This window comes from Phyllopteryx taeniolatus, chromosome 19 (assembly GCF_024500385.1).
Source record: "Phyllopteryx taeniolatus isolate TA_2022b chromosome 19, UOR_Ptae_1.2, whole genome shotgun sequence".
Taxonomy (NCBI): Eukaryota; Metazoa; Chordata; class Actinopteri; order Syngnathiformes; family Syngnathidae; genus Phyllopteryx; species Phyllopteryx taeniolatus.
Genome location: NC_084520.1, coordinates 16,321,797 through 16,337,680, shown reverse-complemented (window position 1 = coordinate 16,337,680; position 15,884 = coordinate 16,321,797). Strand labels below are relative to the sequence as shown.

Below are 15,884 nucleotides of genomic sequence, written 5' to 3'. Positions count from 1 at the left end.
TCCCCCACCCCCAGGATGGCAAACCCCACTAACAACATCATCGCAACTAACAACACACTAACACCATTGCAGCTTACTAACATCATCAACCCTAACCTCAGTAACCGGACACCACTAACTAGCACGAAGAAGCCTGTGGAGATTCTACTAACACCGTACGCCTGCTACATAAACAGTAGGAATACTAACAACGGCCTTCGAGTGACAGGATTGGAGTCTGTTTGATGGCAAAATGGGCTGCTTGTGTGTTGAGCGAGTTGTATGGGCGAGTAAATCAAATCACCGACGGGACAAAGAGCTTTGAATGCAAAGGTGGAGTCAGCGTTTCTGGTAATCTGGCAAGTGTTTGTTAAAGCGTCGGCTGACAAAGTGACCCTTGTAGTGGACATGAATATCTGCCATAGCGCTTCATGGTTTCTCATCCCCAAGATCAATAATGGTGGAGGAGTGTTTACTAGCGTGTTCTGGTTAGCTTCTGCAAGTGGTCCAGTGGTACACATTTCAACTTTTAGTGTCGCGAGACAGGCAGGGGTCGCCTGTCCCAACTGGTCACACAACAGATTTCCTTCCAGCTCGGAATCCTGCTTCTAACACCATTTTTTCACAGAGAAGTACTCTCACTACAGTTAGATTCGGCTCTTGGGTTTACCACGACAGCTAGGAGCCAGGCTAGTCAGATGCTAACAATCGCATTTGTTGCCAAACTCTGAGGAGGAAAAGCCTTGACCCAGATAAGAATCTCTGTCTTTTGGGTTGGAAATCCTTGTCAACTAAGAGTCAGGCTAGCCATCTTACTCTGTCACACTGTGTCATGGCTAACTGACCCACTTTTGCCGCAATTATTTGTCACGGAACTCTGAGGAGGATTACCCTCAACCCAGATTAGAACCTGTCTATAGCGGTGGAATAATCTTGATCACAACAACTAAGTGAGAGGCTACCTCCCCCTTCTGCAATGCCACTGTGTCACAGTTTACTATCCCACTTCTGAAAGAATTTTTCACAGAACTAAGGAGGAGTACTCTCTACCCAGATGAAAACTATTAGGTTGAGAAATATTGGCCACAACTAAGAGTCCACGGCCCGCGACTTCACCCCTTCATGAGTGGGACTGTGCAATGGCTTAACATTCCAATTCTGAGACCATTTGTCTCCAAACTCTGAGGAGGAGAAACCTCAACTCAGATGTCTGTTGGTTTGTGAGAGAGGGCTACCAGGATAGCTAAGAGCGAGGCTATTTGACATGGTGCCTAGATCACACAGACCGCTTCTCCCTTCTAGGGGTCGGACTAGCTCACGGTATGCTACTTCCGACAACCGGCTAAACCCGGGTCCATTGGGTTGAGAAACCTGTACAATGAGCACAACACCAATCAGCCCTAAAGTGTGACATGGTAGCGTTTGCCGCCCAAATCACAGGATACTGTACCCTCCAACACCAAACGCTGAGGAGGAGATGCCTCATCCCAGATTTCATCCTTGGTCAATTGGCTTGAAAAATCTTTTCCTAGAGTCTGAGTCTTTGGCATGGTAGCTCTGTCTCACTACTTCCCGTTTTCACAGGTGGGCTCATTTCATGCCTTACATACCTCTTCTGACACCTTTCGTTGCCAACTCTTAGGAAGTACCATCAACCCTTTTTGGAACCTAAATCCATTGGGTTGATAAATCTGAACAGGACCACAGAGCCAATCATCCTGACTCTGGGGTATGATAGCTTTGTCTCACCCTTCCTTGCCACGGCTTGCCATCCCACTTCTACCACCAAACTCCAGATTCCAAAGGCAGATTTCATCCTGGGTCTATTGAGTTGAAAAACGACAGCAAGAGTCTGCCTCGTGTCGCAGTTTACCATCCTACTTGTGACACCGTTTGTCACCAAACTCTGAATGCGTACTCTCAACTCAGATTCTGACCCAAATCTACTGGATTGGGTCAACGGTGGAATTATTGGTTCCTTCAAACTGACAGCCTTAGAACCAAGACTGCCACTTCTGACACCAGTAACCTGTACACTGACCATGACACCAACAAGCTGCGCTATTTGACACGGTAGCCAGAACCAGAGTGACAGCCCTGCCCAAAACACTACCTAACCAGCTATTCCAAGGTTTCCTTCCAACCTGAAATTCCACGGATGGCCTCACATCCAACAGCCTAACGTCCGACACTATTTGTCACAGGACTTTGCTTACACACCGCACTACATCGAATGCAGACACACACAAATTCCCCAAACCAACCGGGCCTTCTCCCCGCCACAGCGCATACACATTTGGTTGCCACAGTAATGGGGGCTAATTTGGCTGGTCTGCACCTAGCTAGCGCCTAGCGCCACCTTTGGGTGTGAGTATATAGCGTGTCCTTTCCCTGTGCTTTGTTGTGTAGGTGACCATCTCGGTGGACGGCATCCTGACCACCACGGGCTACACCCAGGAGGACTACACCATGCTGGGGTCCGATGACTTCTTCTACGTGGGAGGGAGTCCCAGCACGGCTGACCTGCCAGGCTCCCCAGTCAGCAACAACTTCATGGGCTGTTTGAAAGAGGTGGGGAGGGCTTTACATGGGGAAACAGTCGCCAAGCTATCAACGGAGCTTTGTCCTGCTTGAAGTATGTGTGAAGTGAAAATGAATGTCTTCTAAATTTCGCACGACGCAGAGAAGAGTGTTGTTAACAACTTTGCCAAATTTGAATGCTTAAAAAAAAAAGATCGTCAAGTATATAAAATGAGGTTTTAAGAGCAGGCCGTTCTCTACGCTTTGAAACGTTGTGGGCGTGTGTGTTGAATGCGCTGAAACCACGCCCCACTCAACTGCCAACTGTCAATCAAAAACCACTGCTACAACTGCGGAAAAATGGATGCTGCTTCGTCTAGCTTCTCTTGGTCTTATGCCTTAACAAAAACACATGTTTAAGCTGCGAAAATATAGCCGCTTAAAGCCTCCAGTCGCTGGAATATATCTCACCGCATCATCACAGGGCTTTTCCACGCCGCGACAACGAGGCGCTCTAAAACGGCCATGCCAGTGCTAAGTCTCTGTCCACACACTGACTATCAAGTCTGACTTTTTTTTTTTTTTTTTTACCCTCGTTCTTCCGCCGTTTCTCTGTGACGTGCGCACATTCACGGCTGGCGATGAGGCGCTCGAAAGCGGCCATGTCGGCGGATTATCTAAAGATTTGTCTGTTGGAATAGCTAGCTAGCTAGCTCACTGGACATCGCATTTGCGCAGGATAACCTGATGCGAATGAATGCGTTCCAAGTTCTTATATGGTGGGGGAAGGGCGACTTGTGCTGAACTCCAGTGTTTCATGCTTTTTAACCACGCCCCCCCCCCAAAAAAATCAGGAAAACTGAAATAGGGAAAAACAGTTTAACGTTATAGCGGTCACAATTGCGTACTGTGTTACTACATATTTCACAGTATTTGCATGTTTTCACAATTTCTCTTCAAACATTTATAATGTATTAAAGACAAATCTCAGAATTTTCTTTACAGGGTCTTTAAACAATACACAAAACTTAAATGATATATTTGTATGCTCCTTAGCTCAGTTACATCTTCCATCTGACTGATTCAGTCGTTTACGATAGATTCCGTGTCCCTAGACGGGAGTAATCCTGTCACAAAGCTCTCTGTCTTACATCCCTCATGCAGCCGCACGTCGCGTCCGCCGCCGTGAAATTGAAAAATAACCACTAACGTCCATGTAAAAACAGTCCGAAAACCGTCCTTGACCAGTTTCAAGTGCTTTCTTTCTACGGCTTGGCTTTTTCTTTTGTTGGGGAATGGCGGCAAAGACTTCAGTTTGTCCAGTTGAATGCCCGTTTGAAATTCAATTAACCACACTTAACCATAGTATTCAATCCTGATCCTGAATTACCCAGGTTTAAAAAAAAAAAAAAAATCCATTAATTATCAAATTGTGCACTTAAAAGAAGTGCCTTTTTCCAAATAGATTTAAAAAATATATATATTCCACCCCTCAGGGAAAAACAAAGAAGGTGGTAAAAGATTATTTCCTCTGATAATGTTCGCAAACAGTCATTACAGTGTCTGTTGCGCACACACACATATATATATATATATATTTTTATATTTACCAACATTCTCTTAATATAAAAAAAAAAGCATGCGCGCAAGTAGAGACGCTTCCAACTGGCAGATTCTCACCAAAAGTCTCAGACACCTCAACATCTGAGAGAATTGCTAATGAGGCGCGTCATTGAGGGACTAGCCACATGCTAATTAGCCAAGCCGCAACTCATGTAATTCTTATATACAACGCGTACAGAGTAGACGTAAATACACGCGCAGTGAGTGAGTGCGTCTTTCATTCACGCATGGCAAGCAAGAGTCGTAAACAAACGAGCAAACGAGGCGACAGATGACGTGCCAAACTGAGAGCTGTGTGTATGCGTGCTGTACGTATCCATTAAGACAGATGGCGTTTAAAGCGGGCCAGCGCAGCCACATTTACATATTTAATACCGCCACGCTGTCATCATTCCTGCGAGCAAATGAAGATTTATTTGCAATTTGTATGTGGCGTAGACTGTCACCTTCCCTTCTTCGGCTATTTTACCGGGCCGGTATGAATGAATGAATGAATTCTTTATTTCAAGTCTGAAGAAAAGAATAATAATAACAGAAAACAAATATCTGGCAAAACTGTTAGAAGAAATGCTGTTGATGTTAGCATGTCTGTAGTCAACTTTTACAAGTTGTTACGCTAAAAAGCAGTATATTTGAGTAAAACTTCTGCCACGTTGGAGAGAAGTCTGTTTTTGAACAATATTTGGTGAGAATAAAATATATTCATTGCAATTGCAAGATGTAGTTGCATTATCAAGTTTCCGTACTCGGTATTGGCGCAGACTCACTTGTACTTGTACTCCTCTTCGGTTTCCAAAGAAAGTGTTGTCGGTAGTATCCCTGGGTTCAAATCCACTTCGTTTGGGACTCGCAAAAAAGGTTTCTTCATTGACCGGAGATGTCCAGTTATGAGTGATTGAAAAGATGTCTTCAAAATAAACGGCTCCATCTTTTGTGATTCAAAGGTGACTTCGTGTTTCATCCTTTCTCCTCCCACGCCCTTTAATCTGCTTTTTTTTTTTTTTTCTCCCCCCCCCCCCCTCGAAGGTGGTGTACAAGAATAACGATGTGCGACTGGAGCTGTCTCGACTCGCTAAACAAGGAGACCCGAAGATGAAGGTAGAGTCGACCATGTTGTCTTCTCCTCTTATGCAACTCCTGCAGACTTCTTTTTCTTGACCCGCAGCAGCTTTAAAGACGCTATCCTCTAGCTAAATGGGATTATGTTGTTGGAATGTACCCGCGAGCAGAACCTGTTTCAATTCGAAAAGGAGAGATTTTCTCACTAATAGTTTGTTGCGTTTGTTTGTGGAATGTTTTCACTGGAATGTCTTCGCATGCGGCGGGGAAAGAAGAGCTGCAGTCGCCGATGCACATTTGAACTGTTTATTGCAACAGTAAAAGACATAAACACAATGAGCACAATCAAATAGTATTTTCTATCCATTTTATGCTTGAAGTTTGTTTTTGTTGACCTTTGCAATGTGTTTAAAGCATGTGGAAGAGGAAAAATTCAAATTGTGTTCAAATTAAGAGACCATATAAACATTTGGTATTTGTAGTTCTAGCACACTGAAACTACTGTATTTTATTTACAAAGTATAAGACTAAGTGTTTCAGTGTAATATGTGACATTTGATGACCCTGAAAATGATTTTCTCTCGGGTTGTCTCCTTTGGAGATGAAATGATATCAAAGATGTCATTGAAAGACTATTGCAGTGAAAGTTAGATTTTCTTTTCCTAATTAGCCTCTAAATGGTGTCAATTTGATTAATTTAGAATACCCTAAATAAAAATGATGAGCTTTAACCTGGAGACCAGATATTAAAAAATATATATATATATACTATTAATTTGACCAGATTTACAAAACATGGAGGTCGGCTTTTGTATTTGAACTCTTGAAATGCTCTAGAAAATATACATTTGTATTTGGAATTGGGGGGTTAACTTTTCAGTAGTTTATAGAAGAAAACAAAAATGTTCAATCGACTCAAACAACAATAGAATATAAATGGTAAATCTGAGAATTTTGTGTGATGTGTGTATATAATAAATGTTGACCTATCACGGCTGTGCGCATCGCGTTCATCGGGGGTTCGCCGTACGCCAGCTTTAAAGACTTTATCCTCTCGTTAAATGGGATTATGTTGTTGAAATGTAGCCGCGAGCAGAACCTGGCGCCGTTTCAATCCCGAAAGGATTGCGTTTTGTCACAGATAAGCCCGATCTAATGGCTCATTACGCCGGTCCTCCGCGCAGGTGAGCGGCGTGGTGTCCTTCAAGTGCGAGAGCGTGGCCACGCTGGATCCCGTCACCTTCGACACGCCCGAGTCCTTCGTGGCGCTGAGCAAGTGGGCGGCCAAGAAGGCGGGCTCCATCTCCTTCGACTTCCGGACCACCGAGCCCAACGGCCTGATGCTCTTCAGCCACGGGAAGCCCAGGCAGATTCAGCGCAAGGACCCCCGCACGCCGCCCACCGTCAAGGTCACACAAACCAACTCCAAGGGAGAACGAGAGTGGGCTCACTCCGTTTTGGTCATTTTTGAAAGTTGACGCATTTATTTTCATGACTACACTACACTATAAAGTTTGGCCTTAAAATCAAACATTGCCAATTTTAATCCCCCAAGTTTTGCTTTTCATTTCTGCTGAAACCAAACACGTTTCCCCCCCCCCCCCCCCCAGCGTGAACTGACGCAGAAAGACTAGAAATAAATATGATGTTCTTCACCGGTAATGTGAAAATGAAAGTGTTTCAGCCTTCATAAATTCGAATCAAATCTTTGAAATGTTCAACAATTGAACATCAATGAATCCATCAGGAAGCGTCTTTTGCGTGTGGCGTTCAGGTGGATTTCTTCGCCATCGAGATGCTGGACGGCCACCTTTACCTGCTGCTGGACATGGGCTCAGGCACCACCAAGACCAAGGCCATCGACAGGAAGGTCAATGACGGGGAGTGGTACCACGTGGACTTCCAGAGGGACGGGCGCTCAGGTACGTCCTGTTCCATTAACCTTTTAAAGTTTTATTCAATAGCTTGAATCTTTTACAGGTTTTTGGGGGGGGTCATGGTTGGTTTTATTTTTTTGTTACCTTGAGTCGTTTAGCTGTTTTATTCTACATTATTCAGCAAATTGGACCGCTCGCTGTATTTTATTTTATTTAACATTTGACTTGGGGAATCTTTTCAATTTCATTTATGATTTTTTTTAAGTTCAATATTTTTGGGGGGACTTTATTCAACAGCTTCTATTTCTATTTTGTGTATTTATTTTTATTTTATTTTACTTTATTTGCCAAATTATACAGATTATAGTGGCCAAAATGTGTTGTTTTTTACTTGATTGCTTAACTTTATGCACGGTGGACAACATAGTTTTTTCAAAATCTAACCGTCCATATTTTTTATTTTCCAAATTGTATTTTGTTAGACTTTTTTTCCTTTATTTGATCATATTTGTCCTATCTATCTATTTATTTGAACTTTAGTTGTCTAATTCAATTTCTATTGATTTCATTTTATTTGACATTATTCGGCATATTTTCAATGGGCTTTATGTCACAAAATCTATTTCTTGATGCATTCTTTTCATTGTTTAATGCGATTTGATTACCCAAATGTATCCTACTTATCTTGCTCTCCCTGTTTTCGTCTTCAGTACTTTTTTACTGCGTCACTGTGCAAACAACAACAACAACAACCCCCCCACCCACCCACCACCACCACCACCCTCTCCCCTGGTATCCATTAAGTACTCTCATGCGTGTTATGATATAAATGAGACAAGACAGGACAATAGATTCAGGAGGGGGTCCATTTTGGGAAGAAGCGGCGCCCCGCCTCTCTCTCTCTCTCTCTCTCTCTGTCTCTCTCGCTCTCTCTTGCACCGCTCTCCTAGCGCGTGACTTTTTGGCGCCTCGTTGTTGGCACGACGAGGCGCGAGCTAAAATTTGCCTGCTTTGCTGCTCCCCTGTGGAAAAGGCAGTAATCCTGTTTGTCTGCCCGCTGTCTGTAGTCAGAAAACAAACGGCGGCTTATTGAATCCAACACTACAAACATCGATATACACTAGCATTGTTTATGACTTTGTAATTGCAAACAGTGCGCTCACTTCTCTCATCCCGCCCTGATTACTTCTCGATTGTTAGCGGCGGCCGCGACTAAAAATACACGTGCGATGATTTATTGATGACAAAATGGTGGCGGTTGCGCTCTCGATGCTGCCGCTGATGACGATGAGTCACTGATGAGGGTTCGCATTTGCATCGCTTGTCATGTGGAGGAGTACAAAGAGGGAGGCGGGATGACAATGAACATCTCCACGACGATGATGATGATGGTGGGGGTGGTGGGGGTGGTGGCTGAAGGTCATTGTGGCGATGTTTGTGCTGCGCTCAGGGACCATCTCAGTGAACAGCGTGCGAACGGCGTACACGGCGCCCGGCGACAGCGAGATCCTGGACCTGGACGACACACTTTATCTCGGCGGTCTTCCCGAGGACCGCGCCGGGCTCATCTTCCCCACAGAGGTTTGTGTGTCGCTCAAAAATCGGCCTGGATACTCTTAAAAATGAAAACCAAAAAAAAAGAAACTACAGCGAGAACAGCTTCCACTCTTCTGAGAAGAATTTGTGGGCGTGAGAGTGGAATTTACTTAAACTATTTTGGCTTTAGAATGGCGCCGGAGATACGAGTGACCCGAATTACCAACAACCACATAACTTTGCCTTAAAGTCTGCTAGCTTAATGCTAACACATAAAGAGAAATGCCATAGATGAGCTAATGAATAGCAACTATGTGATGATGTCATAATGCTGAAGCAACAGATGTTTAAACACCAACGGTGGAGCAACACAAAACCGGCTGTCGTTGCAGCTTACTGAGTCACTTACAGTAGTTTACACGACTGTATTGTACTGCCCACTAGTGGCCAAGTTTTTGGACTAACGGGCCGTCGCTTCGTCAATAATGCCCCCGCGTGTGGGCAAGGAGAGCCGCAGAACAAACAGCCCAAACACACAAATACAAAATGAGAACACTCGCAAGGAGCTGCTGTAGGCCACAGCTCGCGCCCGGACGCTCACACTGAACTATAACCGGCCAACCTCCATCTCCTGATGTCACTCACTAGGCCACGCCTCTTAAAGGCACACATCCAACACACAAATACTACTACTACATACAGTAATTACACTCTATAAATAACTGTTATTATTTTGTATTTAGTACAGTGCTCTTTGTCGTTATTAAAACGGCTAAAGAAAATTGTGGTTGTTGGAACAGGTTGATGACAATTCAATGGGGAAATTTGAAATGAAAGACAAGGACGCATTGTATACGTGAATGACTTGTATATGCTAAAGTAGCAACTAATTAAGTTTGAGTTTATCGCCGAGCGATAAACGGGCAATCAGATTTTCAGAAACTGCCAAATCTCAACGTCATGGAACGCTGAGCGAGACTTTTGTTTTGTTTTGGTGTCCCCCCCAACCCCTCACCTCAGGTGTGGACGGCGCTGTTGAACTACGGTTACGTGGGCTGCATCCGCGACCTGTTCGTGGACGGCCAGAGCAAAGACATCCGGCGGCTGGCCGAGGCCCAGCGGGCGGTGGGCGTCAAGCCCTCGTGCTCCCGCGAGCTGCCCAAGCAGTGCCTGTCCAACCCGTGCCAGCACAACGGCGTCTGCCGGGAGGGCTGGAACCGCTACGTCTGCGACTGCTCGGGCACCGGATACCTGGGACGCTCCTGCGAGCGAGGTGAGCCCGGAAAACACGGCGTGTAACACGGGAAACGTCACAAAGCGGCGGTGTACGAGGCCTCTCCTCTTACGACCTCTGAATCTGTAAATTGGACTTAAGGACTCTGTGTCGCTGCCAATAATACAGAACAATGACGCCGGGGAGAAAAAAGCGAGGAAAACGAAAGCTTTTACAGGCAGCGTACAAGGTGCTTGTGATACTACCTGAAAAGACAGAAAAATGCCAGGTTGACTTCTTCACCCAAAAGACATTTATGAAGAACAGTGACACGGGGGAAAAAATACAAAAATGCTGGCTTTTGCAAGCTGTATAAAAGGGACCTCAAAAGCCAGTCAATTAATGGGTCGACTGTCTTTTGTACAGAACAGAAAAATGACGTCAGGAAATGACGACTTTCACAGGCTGTATAAAAAGGGGCTTCTGATACTACCACTGAATCTGTCAAATTGAAAAGGCCCACTTCATCCCCCCCACCCAATTCTGTGTTGGTAGCTTTTATACAGAACAGTAACATGAAAAGTCAGAAAATGGCGCATTTCAGGTACTTCTGACTACCCTTATTACTACCACTGAAGCCGCAAAATCGACAGGTTTACGTAGTTAACCTAATCCGTGTCACGCCACTTATATAGAACAGCGTCATGGAAACAAGGCGGAAAAAGCAGGCAGCGGAAACGGGTCGTCTTATACTACCGCCGAAGCCGGAATTTTTTCAGGCTGATTACCCACCCCCCTAAAAAACAAAAGCCATGAAAATGAGTGCTTGTCATGTTGAAACAACGCCGTCGTCCACGTAAAGATCATCATTTCAGTTGAGTTACGCTTTCGCTTGAAGCTGTCACGCCAGCCTGATCCTAATGTTGACGACACGCTTTTACCAACTGGCGTGCGTTAAAAAAAAAAAAAAAAAAAAAAAAAATCACCCTCGTAAAGATTGATGACAACTTAGTGGCCCATCCGCGGCGTCCCTTTGTAACAATAGCTCAACGTCTGATTTTTATTCGGGGACACAAACCGGCGTGCGATGGAGGCAGAGAAAGAAAAAGAGAGCGGCCACAACGGAGGCCGCGAAACCGATAGCAGCGGCGGGGACGGAGGCGCCGGCTCGGAACCGACGCGACGTGACAGCAGGTGAGGGGACGGCGTGAGCCAATCTCGACACAGTTAGCGAGATACGGCGGTGGGGGGGAAGCTATGAATTCGGAGATGGAACGGCGGCCGGCGAGACACGGACAAGCGGCGGCGTGGTGCCGCGGAACTCCAGAGTCTTCCTCACCCTCCTCTGTGTGTGTGCGTGTGCGTGCATTGAGGGGTCACTAACTGCTGCTTGGCTGGATTAAAGGAAGCACAGATGGACAAGCAGATGGAGAAAGTGATTGGCCGTGTTTACGCCCTCTACCTGCGGTTTCTTCCTCCCTTTTTCTCTTTATTTTGCATCCTCCCTCCCTCCTTGTCCTCCTTCGCCGCGCTTTGTTCCACCCCCTTGCTTCCTAAACCAACACACAACCGCCGCCGCCGTCGATGTTTATTCTCCGAAGAGCAGACATGTTTCCTGTCAATGTTTCCTCTTTGAAAGATCATTTGTTGCCGTGATTCGGTGTCGGCGTTTACACGCCGTGTAAAAAGGGGATTCTGATACTACCGTCGAAGCCGGAAAATTGCCGCGTTGTCTCGCTCCCCCAATTGCATGTCCGTGCTGTCTACACTGAATGGAAAATGCTGGCGTTTACGGGCGGCTTCTCATACTTCAGTGGTGCCTTGAGATACGAGTTGAATATTTTCCGTGACCAAAATAGCATATATTTAATGAAAACATATACAGTAGTAATAAAAGAATTAGATGTAACGTAAAGAATCAAACAGATTGTGCACCATGATGAATTCATTGCAGCTCCTTATGGTGTGCGCGTCTTGGCCACTGGGAGGCAGTATAATGTAGTCGTGCTAACAAAAACAAAGAAGAGTTTCATAACTACCGTTAGTGACTTAGTAAGCTGCAGTACTATTAGACGTTTTTCACAGAGGATAAAGAATATATTCATGTGAGTATTGTTATACTGTCTGTCTCCATGTGTTGCTGCGCTGTTTATGTTCAAATATCAATTGCTTAAAGCGTTATAACACCGCCACGTAGATGCTATTCGTTAGCCCGTTCATGCTGTTTCTGATTATGTGTTAGCATTGAGCTAGCAATTTCAAGACAAAGTTATGTTGTTGTTTTAAATACACAAAGTGTAATTGTCTTTGTTTTGTTGACTGTAGTTTGGCGGTAAACTTCAGCTGGGAGAGGCATAATGCGGGATGATTTTGAAGAATGGTTCGCTATGTGCCAATCTTCTGCTAGTTGCGAAGTGAGTTGAGTTCGCTGCCACCACAGGGCACACGTATTTCAAATTTGTACTCGCAAGGTGACTTTTTCAGTGGCGATGCCATTAATACAAAACAATGACGCTGGGGGAAAAAGCCAGGGAAAAGCAATTCACTCCGTATTGCCTCAAGATACATTTCAGCAACAACTTCACACAGAATAAGTGACGACGCTGTTTGGCAAATACAATTGGTAAATATTCTTTAAAAAAACAAGGCTTCAAAGCTGCATTATTCAAAAACAGCATTTGAAAACAGAGGAATCTCATATTTCTAAACGCGACTACTAAAGCTTACGTGTAAAGTGCCTTTCAGAGCATCTTATTAAGAAACGGAGACTGCGCATAACTGCATGCACAAAATGTAATATCTTGGCAATGGACTTTTCTTTTTAGGAAACGAAGGCTACAGAACAAAGGCAACTCGAAAGGTTTTAACAGTCGGAATTATGCTCGAAATTAGACAGACAATATGTCATATATTCTTTATCCTCTGTAGAGAATGACTGATATTAGAGAGGAACTCAGTCTCCAGTACAGTATATCTTTGTCTGTCTTATATACGTCCCCCTGGTGGCCAAGGTGTGCACACCAGAATGAGCATATATGAGCTCAATATGAGCTTAGTATAAAATTATAGAGTGCTATTTTTGTCATTAAAATTAAAAAAAAAGACAACTTTTTTCTTTTTTTTTTTGTGGGGAGGCGCATCTCAAGGCACCATCGTCGACTTTGCCAAATTGGAGACGTGTCGCTATTCTTACTCCTCCGATGGCCTCTTTAGTAACCAAAGCGAGGCAGCCAATATGCAGCCACAATCAAAGTAAATATTACATTGACCGTAAAAACCAATCGGCGTGAACAACAGCATGTGGTGCTCTTCTTTTCACACTATGCGACCATCTTCATCTTCGTCGTTGTCTTCCCTCGCTGTTAATGAGGCTTCATTTGCATTTTAACCAACAGCTTCCGCCTCCCTCACTTAACTAATCCCTCCTCTGCTCACACATAAATTCGCTCACTTCATCTGACATGGCCACACACATACACACACACACATGCTATCTCCCTTTCGCTTCATCAGTATGCATGAGCCTCCCTCTCTTCCTGTTCTCTTGTTTTTGCCTTGGCTCCCGCCGTCTCCCGCGGAAACAGGAAGAGCGAAGGGGGTAGAAAGCAAAGTAGGAATGGAGAGAGAGACACATAGAGAGAGAGAGAGAGAGAGAGAGAGACAAAAGGCAACGGAAGGGGGGGAGAAAGGAAAAGAGAGAACGCGTTTAGGCGTGTATGTAATTGTCCAATAAAGAACGGCGCCCTCGAAGGTAAACAGTTTAGCGGTTGAGTGTCGGCCCCAGCAGGTCGCGCTGGTGAGAACGTGATGGATATGCAAATGAGTATGCAAACGAGCACGCAGATGGGATCAACCTGAGCTTGTTGCTTTGTGGCTGCGGGGTTTTGGGCTGCCAGCGGTTTTTTTTTTTTCGCCACCGCCGCGGATTCTGATGCAACCTGATCACAGCAAGCCGACAGCTAGCCAGCGCTATTTTTAGACGGTCGATTAAGGCACACTATCTGTTGTGGCAGTATTTTCGATATCATTGAGGAACACTAACTATTGCCTTTGCATATTTAAAGAGCAGTATACTGCACAAAGTGAAACATTTGATTCCAACGTGATCACAAACATACAATTGTTTACAGTTACAGGGCCATTCAAACAACCTTGGGCAAGAGTCACATGCTGCTTCACCAAGTCTGAATTCATTATTATCTGTTCAATTATCGAAGGTTGTTTATTGAACTGGCGTGTGATCACAAACATACGAGGGGTAGACCGATTATCGCCGCCAATATTTGGCATTTTGGCACATATCCGCGGTAGCCTTTTTTTTTTTTTTATTCTGCCAGCCGATAAGAAATCAATTTTAAACTGAGTAGACTTAATGGTACTATTTAGTTATTTCGAGATGCTGCCGACCCTGAGAACTCCCTGCACTTTTTTTGTTTTGTTCATTTGAATTTAAAACAAAGTTAAGTGAAATCTTTATTTACTGTTGAGATCTTGAAGGAGTTATGTATTTGTTGAAGTTTTCGCTGAACTTTATAAGACATGCGCCTGAGCTGAGCTCCCTGCACTTTTTGTTCGAATTTTAAAACACAGATGTCTATTGTCTAAGATTTTAAAAAAACTGTTGCAACTCTGAAAAGCTATTTAGAAAAACATTTGCTTAAAGGGATTTAAATGAATAATATTTCCCCTTCTACTGTAAATGAATATCGGCTCCAGATATCGGTAATCGGCTTCCTTGACGACTAATAATCGGTATCGGAACAACCATATCGATCTATCTATACAACATACAATTGTTTTCAGTCATTCTGTAGACAAAGACATTAATATCAGAGCACACGTTTATCAAGTGATCACAAACATACAAATGTGCGCACTTACTTTGAACCGAGCGTTCGACAATAACCTTGGCCAACGGGCCTCGCGACGTTATTGTCCGTCATTCCCGAGACTGTGCGAAATGTAATGGCCTCCTTTTTCTCCCCTCCCCCGTGCAGACGCGACCATCCTGTCGTACGACGGCAGCAAGTTTATGAAGGTGCAGCTGCCCATGGCCATGCACACGGAGGCGGAGGACGTGTCGCTGCGCTTCCGCTCCCAGAGGGCCTACGGCGTTCTCATGGCGACCACGTCCCGCAACTCTGCCGACACCCTGCGGCTGGAGCTGGACGGCGGCCGCGTGCGCCTCACTGTCAACTTAGGTACTCGCGTGCGCTCCATCTTCTCGTTCCGATTAGCTCGCAGGCGAATCCAGCTCGTACTGGAACGTCATTACGTGTTGACTTATGAGATGCCATGCAAAATAAATGCTGGATTTACAGTAGTAATTAGACTGATGCTACAGTGGAACCTCTTGATTTTTGGTTGAATTTACAGCCAAATTTTCCCCATCACAAACATACAATTGTTTACATGAGTTACTTGGAACAGGAACATTAAAAACAACTATTGTTATTGAGCCACATGCTGTTTCACTAAATCTAAAGACAAAAATGGTGATTATCAAAAGCAGCAACCTGTTTATCAGGTTGCTGTGTGATTACAAACATATAATTGTTCTGCCCCCCAAAATTGTTCTTTCAAGGTATGTTGATATTCCCGCTAAAGGCGCGCATGTGAAGGTTAGCTGTGTTTTTGTATAATGTGGAACAGAGGGTCCCAGCTTCAAGCTGCACTCTCTGCTCACTGCCAGTTGACCTGTGCATCCCCCCCCCCCCCCCCCCCCCCCCAAAAAACACAACACAAACACACAGACAGACACATGTCCTGTTTGACAACTCACAACATAAAGCGGGGTACACACATAACCAGGAAAAAAAAACGTCTTATCGTGTGTGTGGTGTACCGGAGATGACCAACACGCACGCCACACACACATAACAACGTCAGTTGTAGTACCAAGACTGACCTTTGAGAAGCAGCAAGGTGCCACTGGGCAAGAAAGAGATGTAATAGAAGAAGCTAGACTAACTGTTAGCTTATCTGGTAACTACGTTGCGGTTGCAAACTTCTGCTTGGCGAAGGATTCGTGAAAAACATTACGCAAACACTCAACACCAACAGTTTGTGATCGGCAA

General features: G+C 44.7%; 1 protein-coding gene across 14 annotated transcripts in view; it reads left to right on the top strand.

Annotated features, from left to right (window-relative positions):
• nrxn1a (neurexin 1a) overlaps positions 1-15,884 on the top strand; it is an 87,125-nt gene that overhangs the window by 41,614 nt on the left and 29,627 nt on the right. For all 14 annotated transcript variants that reach the window (XM_061756963.1, XM_061756970.1, XM_061756967.1 and 11 more), the window contains 7 exons: positions 2,389-2,550; positions 5,149-5,220; positions 6,366-6,590; positions 6,956-7,103; positions 8,509-8,639; positions 9,615-9,867; positions 14,805-15,008. In XM_061756963.1, the coding sequence (XP_061612947.1) occupies positions 2,389-2,550; positions 5,149-5,220; positions 6,366-6,590; positions 6,956-7,103; positions 8,509-8,639; positions 9,615-9,867; positions 14,805-15,008 (1,195 nt within the window). The remainder of the gene's footprint in view (positions 1-2,388; positions 2,551-5,148; positions 5,221-6,365; positions 6,591-6,955; positions 7,104-8,508; positions 8,640-9,614; positions 9,868-14,804; positions 15,009-15,884) is intronic.